General features: G+C 42.4%; 2 protein-coding genes across 3 annotated transcripts in view; one reads left to right on the forward strand and one right to left on the reverse strand.

The window, feature by feature from the left end:
- Positions 1 to 295: 295 nt before the first annotated feature.
- Positions 296 to 9,808, reverse strand: SHOX2 (SHOX homeobox 2). Of its 2 annotated transcripts, none has more exons than XM_006123458.4 (5): positions 9,037 to 9,808; positions 6,136 to 6,344; positions 3,816 to 3,873; positions 3,315 to 3,403; positions 296 to 2,206 (listed from the first exon to the last, which is right to left on the reverse strand). In XM_006123458.4, exons 1-5 carry the CDS (start codon positions 9,323 to 9,325, stop codon positions 1,949 to 1,951), a joined length of 903 nt encoding a protein of 300 aa, XP_006123520.1. In that variant the 5' UTR covers positions 9,326 to 9,808; the 3' UTR covers positions 296 to 1,948. The 2 variants fall into 2 exon arrangements, with proteins under 2 accessions (XP_006123520.1, XP_006123519.1); XM_006123457.4 differs by having other exon boundaries at positions 296 to 2,242; positions 9,037 to 9,807.
- The window catches only part of RSRC1 (arginine and serine rich coiled-coil 1), a 367,002-nt gene continuing 358,604 nt past the window's right edge, over positions 9,194 to 17,591 (forward strand). The window contains exons 1-2 of the mRNA XM_075937794.1: positions 9,194 to 9,311; positions 12,539 to 12,744. The gene's annotated coding sequence lies outside the window, so the exon portion shown is untranslated. The remainder of the gene's footprint in view (positions 9,312 to 12,538; positions 12,745 to 17,591) is intronic.

The raw sequence follows: 17,591 nt of genomic DNA on the forward strand, positions 1-17,591 counted from the left end.
TAAGTGAAAAATACTTTGACTTATTGCACTTTCCCCAGTTTTATTATTTGCGGGAAGTTTGTAAAGGTTTTAATGATTCGAGTGCTATATTAGCTTCATAGGCCTATTTTAAAGCCAGAGTCAAATGAAGCACTATTCTTATAAAACTGAGATTCTTCTAAATTAATTTCAAAGTGACCTTAAAGCATACATAGGGAAGAGTGATTATTTTGCATTGTGCCGGGCATTATAGGTTTGTTGCATATTAAAAAGCAGAAAGAAACATGCGTGCTCTATAAAGGTATAAACACAAAAATGGAAGAATGCCACTGATCATTTAATATTAACAGTACCAGAAGTGACGTAGACCCGTCAGCTAAAACTTTTTTTCATTCATTAAATCGCAAAGAGTCTTAAATTCATAACTTGGCACTTATTGAAAATTGTGACGTCAAAAAACATTAACGAAGGTGAAGCAAACCTGAGTGAAACAAAATATATTGTACTGACAACAAATGTAATGAAATAACAGCATATTTTTTCGGGTTTTTTTTTAAATAACTTAAAATACACTAGAAAAAATACGGTGAATATAAATAATTTTGTTTTCATGGAGAACAAATAGTTGCAAAGCCCATCCATACCAAAGTTCACTTAGAAGAGCTTTCCCTCTTTCTTGGCAAAAAATACTAAAATCATGAGGGTTTGATGGCAAGCTGGGATACAAATCACCAAAATATCCCAGATTAAATATCTATGTTTTTCAATTTTTTAAAAAAATCACAGGATTACGTGAATAGATACACCTTTATGAGATAAAATGTAAATGTTTGACAGTCAACTATCAGTTCACAAGTTATAGCCAAAATAAACTTTGTTCGTGTGTATCAACATATTGTACATGTACCTTGTACCTTTTATTGGAATTTAACATTGTGTGGTTGGGGAATTAAATACAGTTTTTGTCCCGAGGACATCAGAGAGCCTGCCAAGAGAAATACTCCTCTGTTCTCATGCTTTCTGATCCCTCTTATTTCAGGAGTGGGACAGCAAACAGCCAACAAAGATATGAATGAAAAGGATAGTGGTTGATCTCTCTCTTTTTCTGTCTTCCAAGGTTAAAAATATCAGCCACATTTGTTTGTCTGGTTTGTTTTTTTCTACTAAAGATGAGGGTGAAGTGCAAGTGAATCAAAGGGACGCCATCAATGAAATACAAATACATGCAACCCGGAATTCTGCTGGAAGAAATATCCCGGACAGTTTTCCCATTAGAAATTCTCAGAGTAAATCATTGTCTTTTTTTCTTATTCTTTTCTTCTTCTCGCTATTTCCAGACGTGGTTGTTAAACTCAAGTATCTGATGCAACGTGAAAGGAGGCCCGCCTCTCTTATCAAATTTCTTGTATTAAAGTGAACTTCGCAGAAAAAGGTCAGTTTCAAAACCTGTGAACTTCCCAGCTGCGTGTCTATTTCATCTAATTCTTTAAATAAGTATATATCTTCCTTCCATTTCTCGTCTTTTTTTCTCCATTAAAAAAACTTTAAAGTTGTTCCTTTTTGTCTCCCCTCTCTCATCTTGATTTCCTTTAATAATATTTATTTTTCTTCATATTTCGTAACCTATGAAATACCTCACAGTGGTTTTGTTCCTTTTATTTACTTATTTTTGTTCAATTTTCTTTAATTGATTTTAGAAATCTCTTTCTCTCACACACACACGCACGCACGCGCGCACACACACTTTCTGGATGTTTGTGTTTTATTACAATATTTCTCTGTTCTTTCCAGCCTTGTTCTCTGTGTGTTTTGCTTTTAAGTCATAAATAGGACTCGACCCACTGAAGTCATTAGCCTTTCTCTTGTGTTTGCCGTGATGCTTTTGTTTTGTGTTGGGATCCTCTGGATTGTGTGATTGCAGTGTCCCCAAGAGATGGTCGTGGAGAGGGTGGGGGAGATGGAGGAGGAGTCACAGCCCTAAAGCAGCCGCGTGCTTTTTGGCTTTCAGTCTGAGGTCAGCGATGCTGGAGTTCTTGCTGGTGGTCTTGGCCGCCGCTGCTGCTGCCACCACCGAAGCTGCAGAGGCGGATTCCGCGGCCAGTGTGGCCAAGGGCAGGCCGAAGGGCGGCGCAGGGAACATCATGTAGGGGGCGTGGGCGGCCAGGTGTGGGTGGAGGTGGTGATGTGCGTGTGCCACGGCGCTGTCCAACTGCAGCTGGGCCTGAACCTGAAAGGACAAGGGCGTCACGTTGCAATGACTATCCTAAAGGTGTAACAAGAATAAAAACAAAGTATTAACACACCTAAGCGGGGCTGGGAGTGTAGTCTGCCTGCCTGTGTTTGTGGGACAGTCTGCCTGGGAATGTGCCCGTGTGGTGTGACAATCTGCCTACCTGTCTCAGTCTGTCTGTGATTGTGCCTGTGTGGCATTCTGTCTGCCTGTACGACAATCTGCCTGCCTTACAATCAGTCTGCCTGTGTTTGTGTGAGCTGGCCTGTGTGGCAGTCTGTCTGCAAGTGTGCCTAGCAGTGAAATTCTGTGTGTGACATGAAGGGAAACTGTTCTTATCCTAGAGAGATTGTTATTAATTAATAATAATAATAATAATAAAAGTATAGTAAAACACGATATCAAAATTACTGCTGTCTCGCCCAGCCTGTAACACAGGCTGATAACAGCAATCTGGAAAAAGTCAGGAGGGCAGGCTTCCCGTTACAAGGATGCAAACATTCATTATGAATAATAATGCCCCAAACGATTATTATTTTATTATCATTAGCCGACCGCTAGCTTGAGATGAGAGGGTGGTTTTCCCTTATTGGAGTGGAGAAGGAGGTGTGAGTGGATGGCAGTGGCAGTGGCAGTGTCCGCTGGGATTTGGCTCAGCAGTTACGTAGTTAGCTATTGTTGTTGGCTCTCTTTATATAGAAAGGAAACTCCACGCCAGTTTTCCTGTCTATGTGGAGTAAGAATGGTGTGTGAGAATAGCTCTCAGAAACACTTGCATGAATCAGCTTTGCATCAGAATCGGTAACTTGGACTGAAAGGCCTTTCCCGTGTAACCCTCTGCTTGAAATCTTTCCGTGCATTTTTAAAGAGCCGGATACTGCCCTCCATCTCTAGCGGAGTTTTCTTTGATGACAGAGAGTTGCACATTCAGATCTGGGGAAGTGTGGGGCTTTTAAAAAAATGTATTGTTCCCGCTATATAATCACGGTATAAATATTGAAGAGATGCTGACAACAGTCGTTTCATATATGGGGGAAAACTTATCCCAAAAAAGGGGGTCACTCATTTGCACCTTATCGTTACAAGTCGCTTTTACTGTACTTGCCTGCTGAAATGGCATCCTCAAAGCGCCTACATTGACATATGGAGCAACTCTGCAAGCTTCAAATTGACTGGCTGCGCCTATAAGAACCCCTGCAATAATCAGCAAAAATAAATACATAAATACCGGCTTAGCCTTAGTTTGCAACAAACGACTGAGTTCTAGAAACGTAGAGGTGCACACACTACAGTCTTCGCTTCCAGCGTTTTTCTTTCTTTCTTTCTTTCTTTCTTTCTTTCTTTCTTTCTTTCTTTCTTTCTTTCTTTCTTTCTTTCTTTCTTTCTTTCTTTCTTTCTTTCAATACAAGTTTAATGCCATTTGTAACCAATTGCTGTTGTAATAGTTTTAATATAATATAGGTAGCTTTCATATTCGGACATATATCCTACAAATATGGAGCCGTAGGTGTTTCTCGGCAGGAACTTTCCGTCCTAACTGATATTATCGATACTGAATAATTCCCCTTTTCAACCTAACCCTCTTTTATAATGCCGTTAAGCATACCTTTATGAAGCTGGTTTTCTTGTTTTCTGCACTTAGCTCGTCTGTTTTGAAACCATACCTGAAGAAACAGAAAAATAAACCAGATACTACAATAGAAATCCAGTATTAAAAGAGACCCAAACAAAAGATCACAGTTGTGTGCGATCAGAATATTGCCACCGTTATTGCAAACAGTTTATTTTGGCTGTATTGGAGAGCTCAGATTTGCAAGGTTAGAAGCTAAAAGACATCCCGAAAATAATAAAAATATAGAAAATAGACAATTGAAGCTCATACTAGTTCTGTAAAAACTTACTTTCTTAGCCCTGGTTTCATCTTTCCATATTAGTGTCCCAAATGACCTAAATCACTCCCTGATAGCTAATACTAACTTGTGATAATGGGTTTAGATGTTTGCGCTGTAAGCCCTTAGAAGAATGTGCTCATTAATATCCTGTAATATTAATTAGCTTTATCTTCAAGAAAAACTAAACACCAAAGCATTTAATGACTCACTTTTGGGGGGTAATTACTGTCATAAAAGCTTCACTACAAAGAAGTTTAGAATTTCTCTGTTCCTCTGTGCAGTGGAGTGTAACACAGAAGCGGAATAATTGTCTCATTATTATGATAATCTAATATGCTTCTATAGAAAAGTCTGCACGTTAGGCAGGAAGATGCTGTTACTATTGGATATAGAGCTGTTGAAACACATTCAATAATAAAGTTTTACTTCCGTAAAGAGAAGGAGGGAGAGTGTTTTAAACATTTCACTTAATAAGAGAAATCTCTGCATCTCAGAAGCCACATCTACCCGAATAATCTTTCCCCAAGGCAAACAACTCAAAACAATCTTTTCTTTAGGGCTTCCTTTAAGTCAACTATAAATGGGAATACCTCTCCCAGCCTACAATTTATTTTAGTCAAACTAAATCTGCCCAATACCCACGCTCACTTCCAGTCTCTCATTTAAAAGATGCTTTCCATAATTTACAAATTAATGGAGAAACAAGGTAAAATAATTGTACAGCGTTTTCCGGAACTATGTGAAGGGAATGGGTTTAATCTATGTAAATCTCTAAAAGTTATTATGCACCCAGTGATTTGACATAATAGTAGTATGGATTAGGTGCTACAGTGGGATTCTTTGTCGAGCAAACATCCACCAGAAGGAATCATCTCTTTTTAATTTTTCATGGAGAAGTTGGGACTTTCATCGTCTTGGGGTTTTTAAAGATTTGTTCAGCATAAATAGGTGGCTGCCTCCGCACAAAACAGAAAAGCAAAGAAGTGAAAGGGAAGGCTTGTTTGGTGAGACTGGTGACAAAGGCTGCTTATTATTACTTTTCTGGTCCAACGTGACTGCTCTGTTTATGTCCTTATCCTATTACAAGATGCAGGGAAACCCCATAAGAATTGTGTGCATAGTTTGGTGCAGATGGTGGCCTATAAGCACAAAGATTGAGGGGGAGTATCTGTTACAGCAATACTTTCAAACAGCTGCAGATGTTTGGGGCCTAAAACTGCTCCATGTGTTCCAACAAATAATGACCATAATTTTCTCTTATTTTATTATTAGAAGGGAAATACACTGAAACAGCTACATTTGTTCTCATTTGATAAGTTACCTTCGGCTCTCCATCTGGGTAAAGCCCCAGACCGCTTGCCCGCTATTTATTACATTCAGGTGACTGGAGAGAGCTCAAGAACTGATTTTCAAAATTTCCAGAGAGAAGGTTGGAAGTAAACAAGGTAGCTTGTTTCATTTCTATATAAAGAAGTGCGGTTAAACATTTTGCTATTTCATTGGCGATTATATTTTAATAATGAACAAACAAAGCCAGACCAGCAAAACTTGTTCTCTCTTTCTGTGGCTTCACTTAAGATTTAAGAACCACCGGTAAAAACTGACCGTAAAATTTCTTCACTTAGCAGTTACTAATTTAGTTTATAGTCAGTACATCTATAAACTTAATTGGTACATCCGTCTGGTAAACCCCGAAACAGGAGCAGACTAGGAAAAAACACAGTTCACGTGAACAAAACGTCCTTTGTGATTCTTATAGTCAGCCAAAAACCAACCGCTGTTTAAAATCCTTGTAAGTAGGAAGCGTTAAGCTTAGGAGGACATCAACCACAATAACGCCCGGAGCAGTGGTTCGCGCCTGTGATGGGTGCAGTTAGGCACAGGAGTATCTTTTCTAGCGAGGGACAGAATCTATTGGACATTCTAGAATTTGTGGATTTCATCAGACACGGCAAGTTCGCACGCAATGCTTTATTACAGCGAAATTACACACCGAGAGAGACCCACAGGTTGCAATAGTCTTTGCTACCCTACCTGCACTCTGGCCTCGGACAGACCCAGCCGCTGACTCAGCTCCTCTCGCATGAAGGCGTCCGGATAGTGGGTCTCATCGAAAAGCCTCTCCAGCTCGTTCAGCTGCTCCAGAGTGAAATTGGTCCGGCTTCTCCTCTGCTTGATTTTCGTCTGCCCTTCGTCCTCCATCACTTTCGCATCCTCTTTGCGATCCTTCAGCTCTGGGGAGACTGAGCGTGAAACAAAACCATCAAACCCACCTCTCGCCGAGGCTGTCCGCGCGGGCGTGGGATTTGGCCCCTCTAGTTTTTATTCTTTAACTTCAGGAGGAAAATGTTCTTGGCTTGTGGGGAAAGAAAGGGGAGGAGAGTCAATGGGAATGCTAAAGATCAGGACTCAAAACAGAGCATGGCCAGCTCAAGTTTAAAAGCATACGTGTGTTCCTTGGGAGTAAGGTTTGGGGCCAGCGCTATTAGCATGGCTGGCTGACACAGTATTCCTCCGACAGAACAGGCAACAACAACAAAAAATACTTTTCACGTAAAGGCCTTATTTCCAAACGTATTTCGGTTAAAGAGTGACCCGTGTGGATGAGCCAAACCAGAACATTGATTTACATCTACATTTCCGAGCCTCTCCGTATAACTTCAGTAAATCATTGCAGAGTCAAACTGTGACCCTTTCAAACCACCAGAGCTGTCAAGCAATCGCTCTCCCGTCTGTAATAAAGCCTTTATTTGCGAATAATCATTTTAATTTAGACCCATCGAGGCGCACGCCTGAGACAAATGGCAGCGAAATGCCATGCCCACCAAAACATAACATTGCTCCACGCAGGAACTGAGGCTGAATTAAAGTCGGCCTTATTAACTTCAGTGCTATTTGGGGGGAACCTCTTACCACCCTGTCGTCGGACAGTGTCAAGGGAAACGCCATGTTTGAATTACCCTGGGTACAAATTTAATGCCTGGACCATCACCTCTCATTATTTATTGAAAGCCAAAACTAAAAAATCAAGTCTTCGATCTCCTGATGAATTAGTACCTTAAATATCACAGCAACAGGTTTAAGTGGTAAATCTGGCATCCGGACCGTCTCTGGATTGTTTAACGCGTTTCATGCTCTCGGCACATCCCGTGTTTAATAAAACATGCACTTGTCTTTTCTGAATTTACATATGCTGAGGTTTGCTGGTGTTTTTATCATTATTGTTTAATTTCCTGGTGACTAAGCATTTTCAGTTAGCTATGCTTATCTATTAAAATATCACTGGGTGACGCTATTTGTGTAATTCATTAATATTTTCAGGGCTTCCTAACAATAAGTTGTGTCTGTAATTGTACAATATTTCTTCCGAATTCCTGCTTCCCACTGCAGAGCTTTGGGAGGGATTTTATTTGCGCATCTTAAGTCCACGATTTGTTTACTGTGTTCGCAGCTCGTTATAGCCCTCTGATCGCTATCAGAATTTGTTTATAAAATCATTTCCGGAAGATGTTCTCAATCGAGTTCCGATCTGGAGAGAAATAATTCTTTGAACAAAAGATCTGGAGTAAACAGTCCCTAGATATTATAACCTCATTCTAAAACCAAAGGCAGCCATTCAAATGTAGCTGACATCTATAGTGCTCTTTGAATAAGCAAACGGTGCTTTTTATAACATTATAACATTATTTTCTTCCCTCAGTCTCTCTGTCTCTGCATATGTTCATGCACATATCGGCAGACAGATAAAGCCAAACAGAAAGGGTAAGGAAAGGACTCCTGGTAGAACACATGCTTGCATTGTAACTATTAGGTTTTTTTTTTTAAATAAACGTTTATTGTACACACATCCCTAACATTTATACCCAGTTATGCAACTGGCTGTCTTTTAAAATAAATGTACAACATTGTATAAAATATTCCTATTTATAATGTATTTTTAAATCATCTAACATGAAACTATGTCCTCATCAATATCCGATTAAAATGTATAAACATTAAATATACTTCATTTACTGCTATAGATATCAAACTTTCAACTATGCTATGGAAATTTCCAGCTTTTTAAATATAAATGGATTAATATATGTAACGTAGCTTTCGTTCTTACCACAATGACTTCTCGTTATAATCAGGAACAGATCATGTTATAAACAAGTTAATTGCGTGCTTAAATATTTTAATCTAAACTTCTAGGCATACCACATATTTTCCTTAATTGGAAAAACGTGGAAAGATACCCATTACTGTATATCAGACTCTCCAAATTAATGGTATTGTTTAAACCCCTGGAATCGTTAAAGTGGCAGTCAAGTTTAAATCTACCACATTGTCGTATGCAAATACAACATGTGTACTGCAAAATGTAAAGTAGTTTCAGCACTGCAGCCTACTAACGTACGAGCCTGAACAAAATCGCCCGACCGTGTGGTGTGGTTTACACACTCACGGTTGGAGAGAAAACACAAAAGTTCATCGAGAAATAAAGCCTGATACAGTCACCGTCCTCCTGGTCTGAAGCAACCCCCGGTGGATCAAATGACGGAGAACAGAGCCAGGAGAAAGCTGTTTCTATTATCGCAAAAGTCCTCGATGGCTGTTCCCCAAATCCCAAGCATTGGGTTGCCGGTCCCCTTCCCCTCGGCAGAGGCTACATCTGTGCGCCCCTGGTCGTGGGTGGGGGTGGGGACACGCTCATTCTCCCGTCACTTTCACCCCCGCCGCAGAGCCCGGTGCCCGGGCCGGGCAGGCTCCTGCAGGAGAGCTGCATGTGGGGTTCTCTGAGCAAAAACAGAGTGAAAACCAGCCCCCTCCTCCTCCCGGCTCTCCCCCAAACAACCGTCCAGTTATTGAACTCAGCGCCCCAGACCGGCCTAGGCTAGCGGGGGGATGGGTGGGAGAGAAAGGGGCCGCGGGGTGCGCGGGGGTTGCCTTTACCCTCGCTGAGTTTGGGAGTGCCCGTGTCCCTGGCTCTCTCAGCGGCGCCCATGTCCAGCTCTCTGACTGGAGACCGCGCTCCGCCTCCTCCACCGCCGCCGCCGCCTACTCCGCCAGCTCGGACCGCTGGGCTGCTCACGTCTTCCCGGCTGGGCTCGCTGGAGCCGCCTGACTCCTTGCCTCCTCTGACAGGTCCACTCTCCAGAACCTCCCTGTACGTGATCAGCTCCTTTTTCTCTTTCACTTTCTGATCAAACGACTTGGAGACAAAAGCTGTAAGTTCTTCCATCGCCGGCTCTCAGGGCGCCTTCCCCTTGTTTTTTCCGCTTACTGTTCCAAACCCCCCAATAACACATCAATGGAGTGGGGAGGGGAGGAGGCCCGCTGCAATGGGGCTGGAGTTAAATGGGAGCGGATGGTTCCCAACTGGAGCGATCTTGTGAAATGTTAAGATCTTTGACAATTCTTCCTGCTAAGAGTTCAGATCTGATAGTGATGTTGCTATTGAAGTCGCACTATTTATACTTTGCAAAGCCTGCCCCTTGTTCTGAGCAAATTACCTCCCCTTGGAACTATGAATGAACCCGCTTCTCCTGTATCAGTCCAGCATCGCCGAGGCGAAAGAGCGAGACAGAGAGATCGCTAGTCCTCCAGGTTTCAGATCCTTGTGGCCAGGGGTTGCTATCGGCCATTAATCCAGGATTGACAAGAATCCCTAATTAATTTAATTAGGCGTGGATCTTGCGCTAGTGTCCTGAGTTAGTTAAACACAGGGGAAATGGGCAGGATCTGCAGGGGAGTGGCTAAAATGAAAAATGACAAGTCTGCTTGGAGAGAGGACAAGGAACCGGGAGCGCTTCCTACAAATGTCGTGTATACACAGCACACAGTAGCAGTCCTGCAGGTGATACTGTCCGAGGGAAGAAACTGCTCTCACAAGAAATACGTGCGGGTTTGGTCGGTTACAATTAACAAGAGAAAGAGAGCGAGAGAGATGTGTGTTAATTTGAAAGGTTGTGCGGTTGATTTGTCACGATATTTCCCAAGCAGATGTTTACTGACACGCCAAATTTAAAAGTGTGTTTGAGTAGCTGGAACTGGTGATAGGAAATATACGTTCTGATACCAACCAAGTAATCTTTCCCCATGCTTTCTTTGAATCAGATTATTACATTTGCGTCAACACATCTCCCCAGAGGAACATAGTTACTTTTTGTGTTAAGAATCTGATGCATTTTTTCTAAATTTGTTTGCAGTTCGAATATGTTTTATTTATCCCACAGGACTAAGAGAAGAGAATCCCAAACACACAGTTTACTTTTACAGGTTTTTATCTTAGTTGTTAACACTGAAAACACACACATATTTTGAGAAAACTCTCCCGTATACTATATATTGCTAATATCAGTTCATTGTAAGACTGTTTTTCATACGTGAGGAAATATATTTAGTATTAAGATGTAATTGTTATTTGCGTTAAGCAAATGGAGTTGTGCAAGTTATAGGATACTTGACTATAGGCTCTGTAAACATTAACACCTTACATGACAGCAAAGCTTGAAAAGTTCTTCCTTAGTAATAGAAACACACAAAATAAAAAAAATGCAGTTAAGAATGACAAATGCAATCCTGACATTAACATTTTCATATGACAAATAGAGGCATCAGATTAAACCGTATTTATTGCTAATACTGATTTTCTATTGTTGTTTAAATCCTATTAAAATAACATTTTCATTGACAGGCTATTTAGGATGCAGCTATTTTACACCTTTGATAGAGTGCTAATAAATTATTCAAAATTGTTTAACTCTTGCTTATGTATTGATTTTTCATTTGACCTCTTCAAAGACGACTTTACATAAAAGAGTGTTTATTTACTATAATAGGTACAGTATTTAGAATGTAATTAGCATGTCTCAGATACAGTTATGTGTGTATTAGTTACCATAGGAAATAATTTCCAAAGTTTTTTCATTTAGAAGACAAAACTAATCAAGACATCATTTTGCTTAAGGAAACACAAAGTACTTTTAGTTCAGTCTGTTTAGACTGACGGATTTGATATTACAAAGTACTGGACTTTGAAGGAAGCAACGGAAACATCCGTATGTTATATCGATTTTTGAGATTGTTTGGGAAGATTGTTATCACTGGCCCAATTAAATGAAGTCACAATTATTCTGAACCACAGAAATATGACAAGATGTTACTGTTAAAGTGACAAAGTGAGCCGAAAAGAGAATACGTTTTAAATACCGAACTTTAGCTGTTAATACGTGTGAACAAATTTCTTTTTGTTTCATAGTTTATTGCACTTCCCGCCGTGGCAACACTAATTCTAAATCATACATATACATTTGAAGTAGAACTAAGAATATTTCAGATACCAAACACTCCCCAAACTTAAAAGCGAAACAAATGTAATCAAACTATTCGGAACGCAAGATACAACTTGTGTTTTTGGAAATAATGTGGACAAATCAAAGTTGTCTGTATATGAATGTATGTTTGAAGGGTTCATTTAAGACGGTACATGTTTGAGCCAGGGATTTTGAGTTGGTGCTTATTATTACAAAAAAGCTAAGCAAATATCAAACTGTTATGCAAATATTTAAATGATTAAAAAATCTAAGAGCATAGAAAGCGACTACCGCCCTTATTCTTCCCAAATATGTGTACTCATTGTGTTCTGTACTCTTTCTGGCGCGGGAGGGGAGAAGAAAACAATGCAAAATGAAGCATCGTATATTTTGTAATATGACCAACCCTCCTCCCCAATCGACTCAAGATTTTGAAACAAGTTAAGTAGGGAATCTTTTGAAACACCTTTCCCTAATACATTGGAGACTTCGGCATCTTTTTAACAGGACCCGTTAACTGAACTGTTTTATTTAATCTCAGCTGTCTGCGAATAACTGAAGATCGTGTATAGCAAACAGTTTTAAGACTCAGCTCTTTCTCCCACTTCACCACCACCCAGAAAGCGACCCAAAGCGCATAGTAGATACTTTACTCCAGCACTTCAAGTGCTTAGCCTTTCTGGCAAAGAAGGGAAATGGACCTCTCTGCCATGGAAAAAATATGTCAGGGTAGTATGAATTCCAGGAAATACTGAGCTTCTTTAATTACTTTTGGCTTAAATGAAAAACTATAAATTTTATTTTCTCCCCCTCCTCCCAACAGCCCCCTTCTTCTTCTCCTTCCTCAAACAGCACGAGTCAAAACAGTCTCTTAAATGAAAAACTAATTTGCACCCAACCTCAGAAGACCATCACCACTTCTGGGGAAGGAGAAACGCCGCATTTTAAAGGAATTTGCAAATAAATCATGAGATTTTAATCATAGTGCACCTATAGAGACAGAGCCCTGTGATTTATTTATTCCAGCATTTTTGGCTAAAGAAAGGACATTAATTTTACCCCGCTTAGCTGCATTTAAAAAAGCCCACACAGGCTCAGTGCACTCTAATTAATTAATTTGTTGGTATCATTTTTATTAGGATGATCGTTGCTTATCCTCACTGGAGAGGAGTGCAGAAGCGCTAATCGATGTCTTCCGCCTTCCCTAGCCCTGCCGCCTGCCTGGCTGAATGGATGAGCTCCGGGATGGCTTGGCCGTGCCTGGCGGCGGCACCAGGAAGGCGCTGAGCTCAAACCCGGCAGCCTTTTCCGGGCTCTCGCGCGCCGGGCCGGAGGCGGGAGTCAGGTAACGAGCCTGGGCCGGGGCCGCCGCTCTGTGGGCCGGCGGGGGCTGGCGCTTCCGAGGTGACTCCGGGGAAGCGCCGGGCTCTGCCCGCTCCGCGGCCTGGGCCCTGTCGGCTGCGGGAGCGGGGCCGGCCCCTCGCAAGGAGGGAGCGAGGCCACGGCAGTAGCCACCCGCCCTCAGGGAGGCCCCCGTTTCCCAGCCCCTCCCCCCAGGGGAGCGGCGCCAGCTCTTGTCACTTGTCCTGTCAGCGCAGGGCCGCGGAGAGAGCGGGTCCGCGCGCGCGCCCTTCTAGGCCAGTGCAACCCCCGCGTGCGGTGCAGCCCCCTTCGCCTCCAGTTCCAGCAGCCGGGCCTGCGAGTGGAAGCAGGGCCTGCCGCGCCTCGTCCGCCCCTACCCGCACCCCAGCGAGTGCGAGGCATTGTGTAGGGAAATGGGGCCTACCCCGGTTACATCCAACTGTAAAGTGCCCCACCAATTTTCAGGGCCTCTTGATGGGGTTGAGTGAGCCAGAGGCTCCGTAACTAAGTATTTTTGCACCTGGGGCAAAATATTAATTCTGTGCCCCCCCCCTTATGTTAGCACGTGTCATGCTCTAGCAGCACCTTATTTTTACTTATTGCATCTTTGCAGCTCAGATTCTGATGCACCAGGGGTTGAGCACCCTGCTTGCCTCACCCTTGTTATGGCCCAGGGGCTCACAAAAGGGAAGCAAGACTTTTTAAACTGGACCTAGCTTTCATAATCCTGTATGAAAAGGTTATAGATCATCCTTGTGAGCTATGCTTTGAGGCTAACAGGATGGTTAAGAGGGCATAGTGGAGGTTGTTGGTCTCTGAAGAACATGTGTGAAGTAGGGCTACACAGTTAAATGATGAACCTGGGATTTTAAGACAACTTCCCATGAGCATTGGCTCCCAGGGAGCCATCTGCTCCCCTTCCCACACTGCTGCCTGTGTGTTAGAGTGGGGAGGAGGGGCAGGCAGGAGCCAGTGCTTGGTTGGAACTGGTGCCTCTGCACCAGTGGCAGCAGCATGAATGAAGGGAGTGGCAAGCAGCTTCACAGGAGCCAGTTTAAAGGCTGCTCCCTGCACATATCAGGCTCCTGTGGAGCTGCTTCCCTGCTGCATATTAATGTGAAACCACTGAAAAATTCAGCGATTATATGTTTTTTAAAAAAATCCCTCATTTTAACATCCCTAATGCCAGAGGTGGAAAGCAACTAAGTAGAAATATTTTGTTACACTAGTCAAGTACATTCTTTCAGTATTTGTACTCTCCTCAAGTAATTAAGTTTCAGAGAGGTAGCCATGTTAGTCTGTAATAGAAAACATTTTATTCCTAGTTTTTAAATTTTTTACTCAAAGTAAAGCCCCAGGCTGCATGCAGCGTTTCAAAGCGGCGGCCTTGTGTGGAGTCTGGGATCAGCTTGGGACTACCCCTGCTAACCCTGGGCTCCGTGCAGTGCTACTGTTTTGAAATGCCGTGGGAAGGCTGGCATCAGGCTCCCCATACTGTTTCAAAGTGGCAGTGCTGCATGGACTCCCCCACTGACCTTGGGCTCCATGAAGTGCTGCTGTTTTGAAATGCCGCAGGGAGTCCGGTGTCAGGATCCCTGCAGTGTTTCAAAGCGGCAGTACCACACGGAGCCCGGAGTCAGAGGGAGAGTCCCCAGCTGATCCCGGGCTACATGGGGCACTGTTGCCTTTGAAGTTAATTACTCAATATTTAACATCCGTAGCCAGGACAGCTGAACTGAGTGTTGAGAGCCAGGGGCTGCCTGGATCTTTTTTATCAGTGGAGCCCAGAAAATGACAAACCAGCTAATATAAGCAGTACAATGCTTGTCTTTGCAATCTGGGGTAGTTATCAGTCGTGTGTGTGTGTGTGAATTATCAGGTCTAGTATAGACTAGTTATGTAAGATCTCATTTTATCAGTTTGCTGGTTAAATGTTATGTTTAACCCATTAACCGATGAAGTGGGATCCTGTGGGCAGGGAGCACAGCCTGGCTGGAGAAGCCCCCAGCCTCCAGGGCTGTCAGTCAGTATTGTTAATGGAAATTGTTTCCTTCCGATGTCTACTAAGAAATTATTTCTTAACAATTGAAAACTTAGTGCTTGTGGAAAATACCAGATTGGCAAAATTATACAGTGAATATCTTTATTTATCCATATGACAGTGATGTGATATATGGCTAGTGGAAGTTAGTGTTAATATTACGCAAAGCCACATTCCAAGCATCTTTGCTGAGATTACTAACTTGAAGAGGTGTTAGGTTACATAAGGTATTTTGTCCATCAGTTTTAATATCTCAGTCTGTTGGATCTGTATATCTTATTTTTGTGTATACATACAAAATTATACAAAGTTACAAATACGGGGTATGAAATTGTTTGTTTTTAAATGTGCAAATGAAAGCCATTAAGGTTGCCTCCAGTGTTCTGACATCCTTGATCACTGGGTGACCAACTTACTTGCCTATAAGTAGCCCAGTTTTGTCTCTTAAGTTTGAGCAGTGGTTGGTCCTGGAAAACATGTGACCAAACCAACTTACACCATGGAAGAGTGGTGTATATCCAAGTATTCTCCACAAAAGGAAGTCTATTTAAACTGGAACGCTATCAGTCTGTTTGGCTTGCATGACACACGCAAGGAAATAGTCAGGGACCCCAAGGAGAAAAAGATCTTCCCTGGCTTGGAGGGTTAGCAAAAATAAAAACAGTTTTAGGGTAAGTTTGAAATAAGCTTTAGTATGCATTTTATTTTAAATTTGTAATTTATTTAGCTCTGTTTTTTCACTTGCAACCACTTAAATCCTACTGTTTGTACTTAACAAAATTAACAAAATTACTTCTATTTACTATCAAGCTCAGTGTAAATAATTGTAACCTGGGGGAGCAATCAGTGTGTACATCCTCCTTTCTGTTAAAGCAGGCTTACCTGAATGGGCTTCTCACACAGTGGAAGACGGATTTATTTTGGATTTTCATCCCGTTTGGGGGTTGGTTTCCTGAATGCTGTGCCCAGAACTGCATTCTCCTCAGAGCTGAAGTGATTCGGTGTCTTCATTGCTCTTTGGGATGGGAGGAGTGGTGGTGATCTCAACTCTGTGCCTTTCACTCCAGGAGACCAGGAGATCTGTCCCAGAAGGACAGGGTACTGAAAAGCCCCAAAGAGCAAGAAGGCAGGTGTCAGTGGCTTTGTCAGCAAACCAGGAAGCAGCCACAAGTGGTCTTCTGTAACTGCACCCAGTCACAGACACACTCAGATCTGCAGACATTGAAGCTGTTTCACATGGGCCTCGCTCTCTCTTTGTGACTACCTTCTCTTGTATTAGCACTGCTCCAACAGGTGGCATGTTGACATTCTTTGAGTCCATCTGTGAATGCTTATTATCAGCAAGAGGAGTGATTTGTCAGGAATTCAGTATTTGAAGCAGAATTTATTCTGCTGTTACCCTTGGGTTTTCCATACAGAAATCCAGCAGTTGATCTGGGACACGGCTTCTGAGAGTGGTTGTTCTGGACTACGGGATTGAAACTGCTGGGAGAGGTTGGGACTTGAATGAGGATTCTGAAGTAGTGAGATTGGGAATAGGATGGGCATTTTGAGGAGTGCATACTGGGCAGGAGAATAGAATGGGTCTGCAAGGAGGAGCTGAGGCAGGATGGGGAAAAACACAGGGCAGAAGGGATCAGGCTTAGGGGCAGTTAGAACACATTCCTCCCCAGAGACTGGAATAGAACCAGCTTCTTCAGTCTGATCCTCCTGCTGTGAGAAAATATCTGTGAAATCCATTGGCAGAGTGTATGTCTCGTCCACTTTATTGCTACTCCATATAGAGGGTGACAATCTACTGCTATTAACAGTTACCCATCATTCAAGTGGCAGAGGTCTGTGCACTGGATTTACTCAAAAGCTTCATGCGTGCTGTTGAGCTATCTGGTTATGGTGTCAAATTTTGTTTGATGTGTCTACAGAGTCAGTGGATACTGTCCTGAGGAATTCTGTCTGGAAGTGTGAACAGATAAGGGACTGGACATAGGCCCAACAGTTGTAGAGGACACCCCTCATAGCTCCTTCCTCTTGGAATGATGGATGGTCATGTTCGCCAGAGGCAGAAGGAGGTTGACAAGGAAGCCTTGTGACTAAGTGGGGCCACAGATGAGATGTGCCAGGATTAGATGGTGCAGGGGAAAGAGCAGCCAGAGCTTCATTAAGAGATTTTGGAATAGTTGGAAGATGAGCTGTAGCTTTATGCGCTCTATTTGAATGTATGTCAGGGTCTCCCTCATGTTGCAGAAAAAACAGGTATTGGGGGAGTTCATTAATTATGCCAGGTACACACCTGTGTCCACAGCTTCAATGCAGGAGCTTTGGAAGATGTGAGGTGAATAATGCAGGGGACTGCAGGAAGAGAGAGAAATGCAGTAGAGCCAGTTGAAATCTGCTCTGGAGATTTGATTTGCCCCTTCCTGTGTCATAATTCTTATGTGATGCGTAAGGATGGCGATTAAATCGCTTTTCCCACGTGGTCACTAATTGTGCTCTTCATATTCTGGATGCCTTCCTTAAGACTTTGGAGTTGGATTTTTACAAGTATTTAGCACTCATAGTTGCACTTGATGTGAAAAGGGGCTGTGCTTTGAACATAGATGTGCTCCGTTATGCTCAGTACTTTGGGGGGGGAGGGGAAGTCCTTTGGTGTCTCGAATTGGGCACCCAAAATTAATGGATACTTTTGACCTCAGTCTCTGTGGGGGATAATACTCTGTCATCTTGAGGAGATGTTTGTGAAACATTCAGATATTATAATCATAAGCATTATAGAAAAGCCTATGAAGAAA

Source organism: Pelodiscus sinensis, chromosome 10 (genome assembly GCF_049634645.1).
Source record: "Pelodiscus sinensis isolate JC-2024 chromosome 10, ASM4963464v1, whole genome shotgun sequence".
NCBI classification, from domain to species: domain Eukaryota; kingdom Metazoa; phylum Chordata; order Testudines; family Trionychidae; genus Pelodiscus; species Pelodiscus sinensis.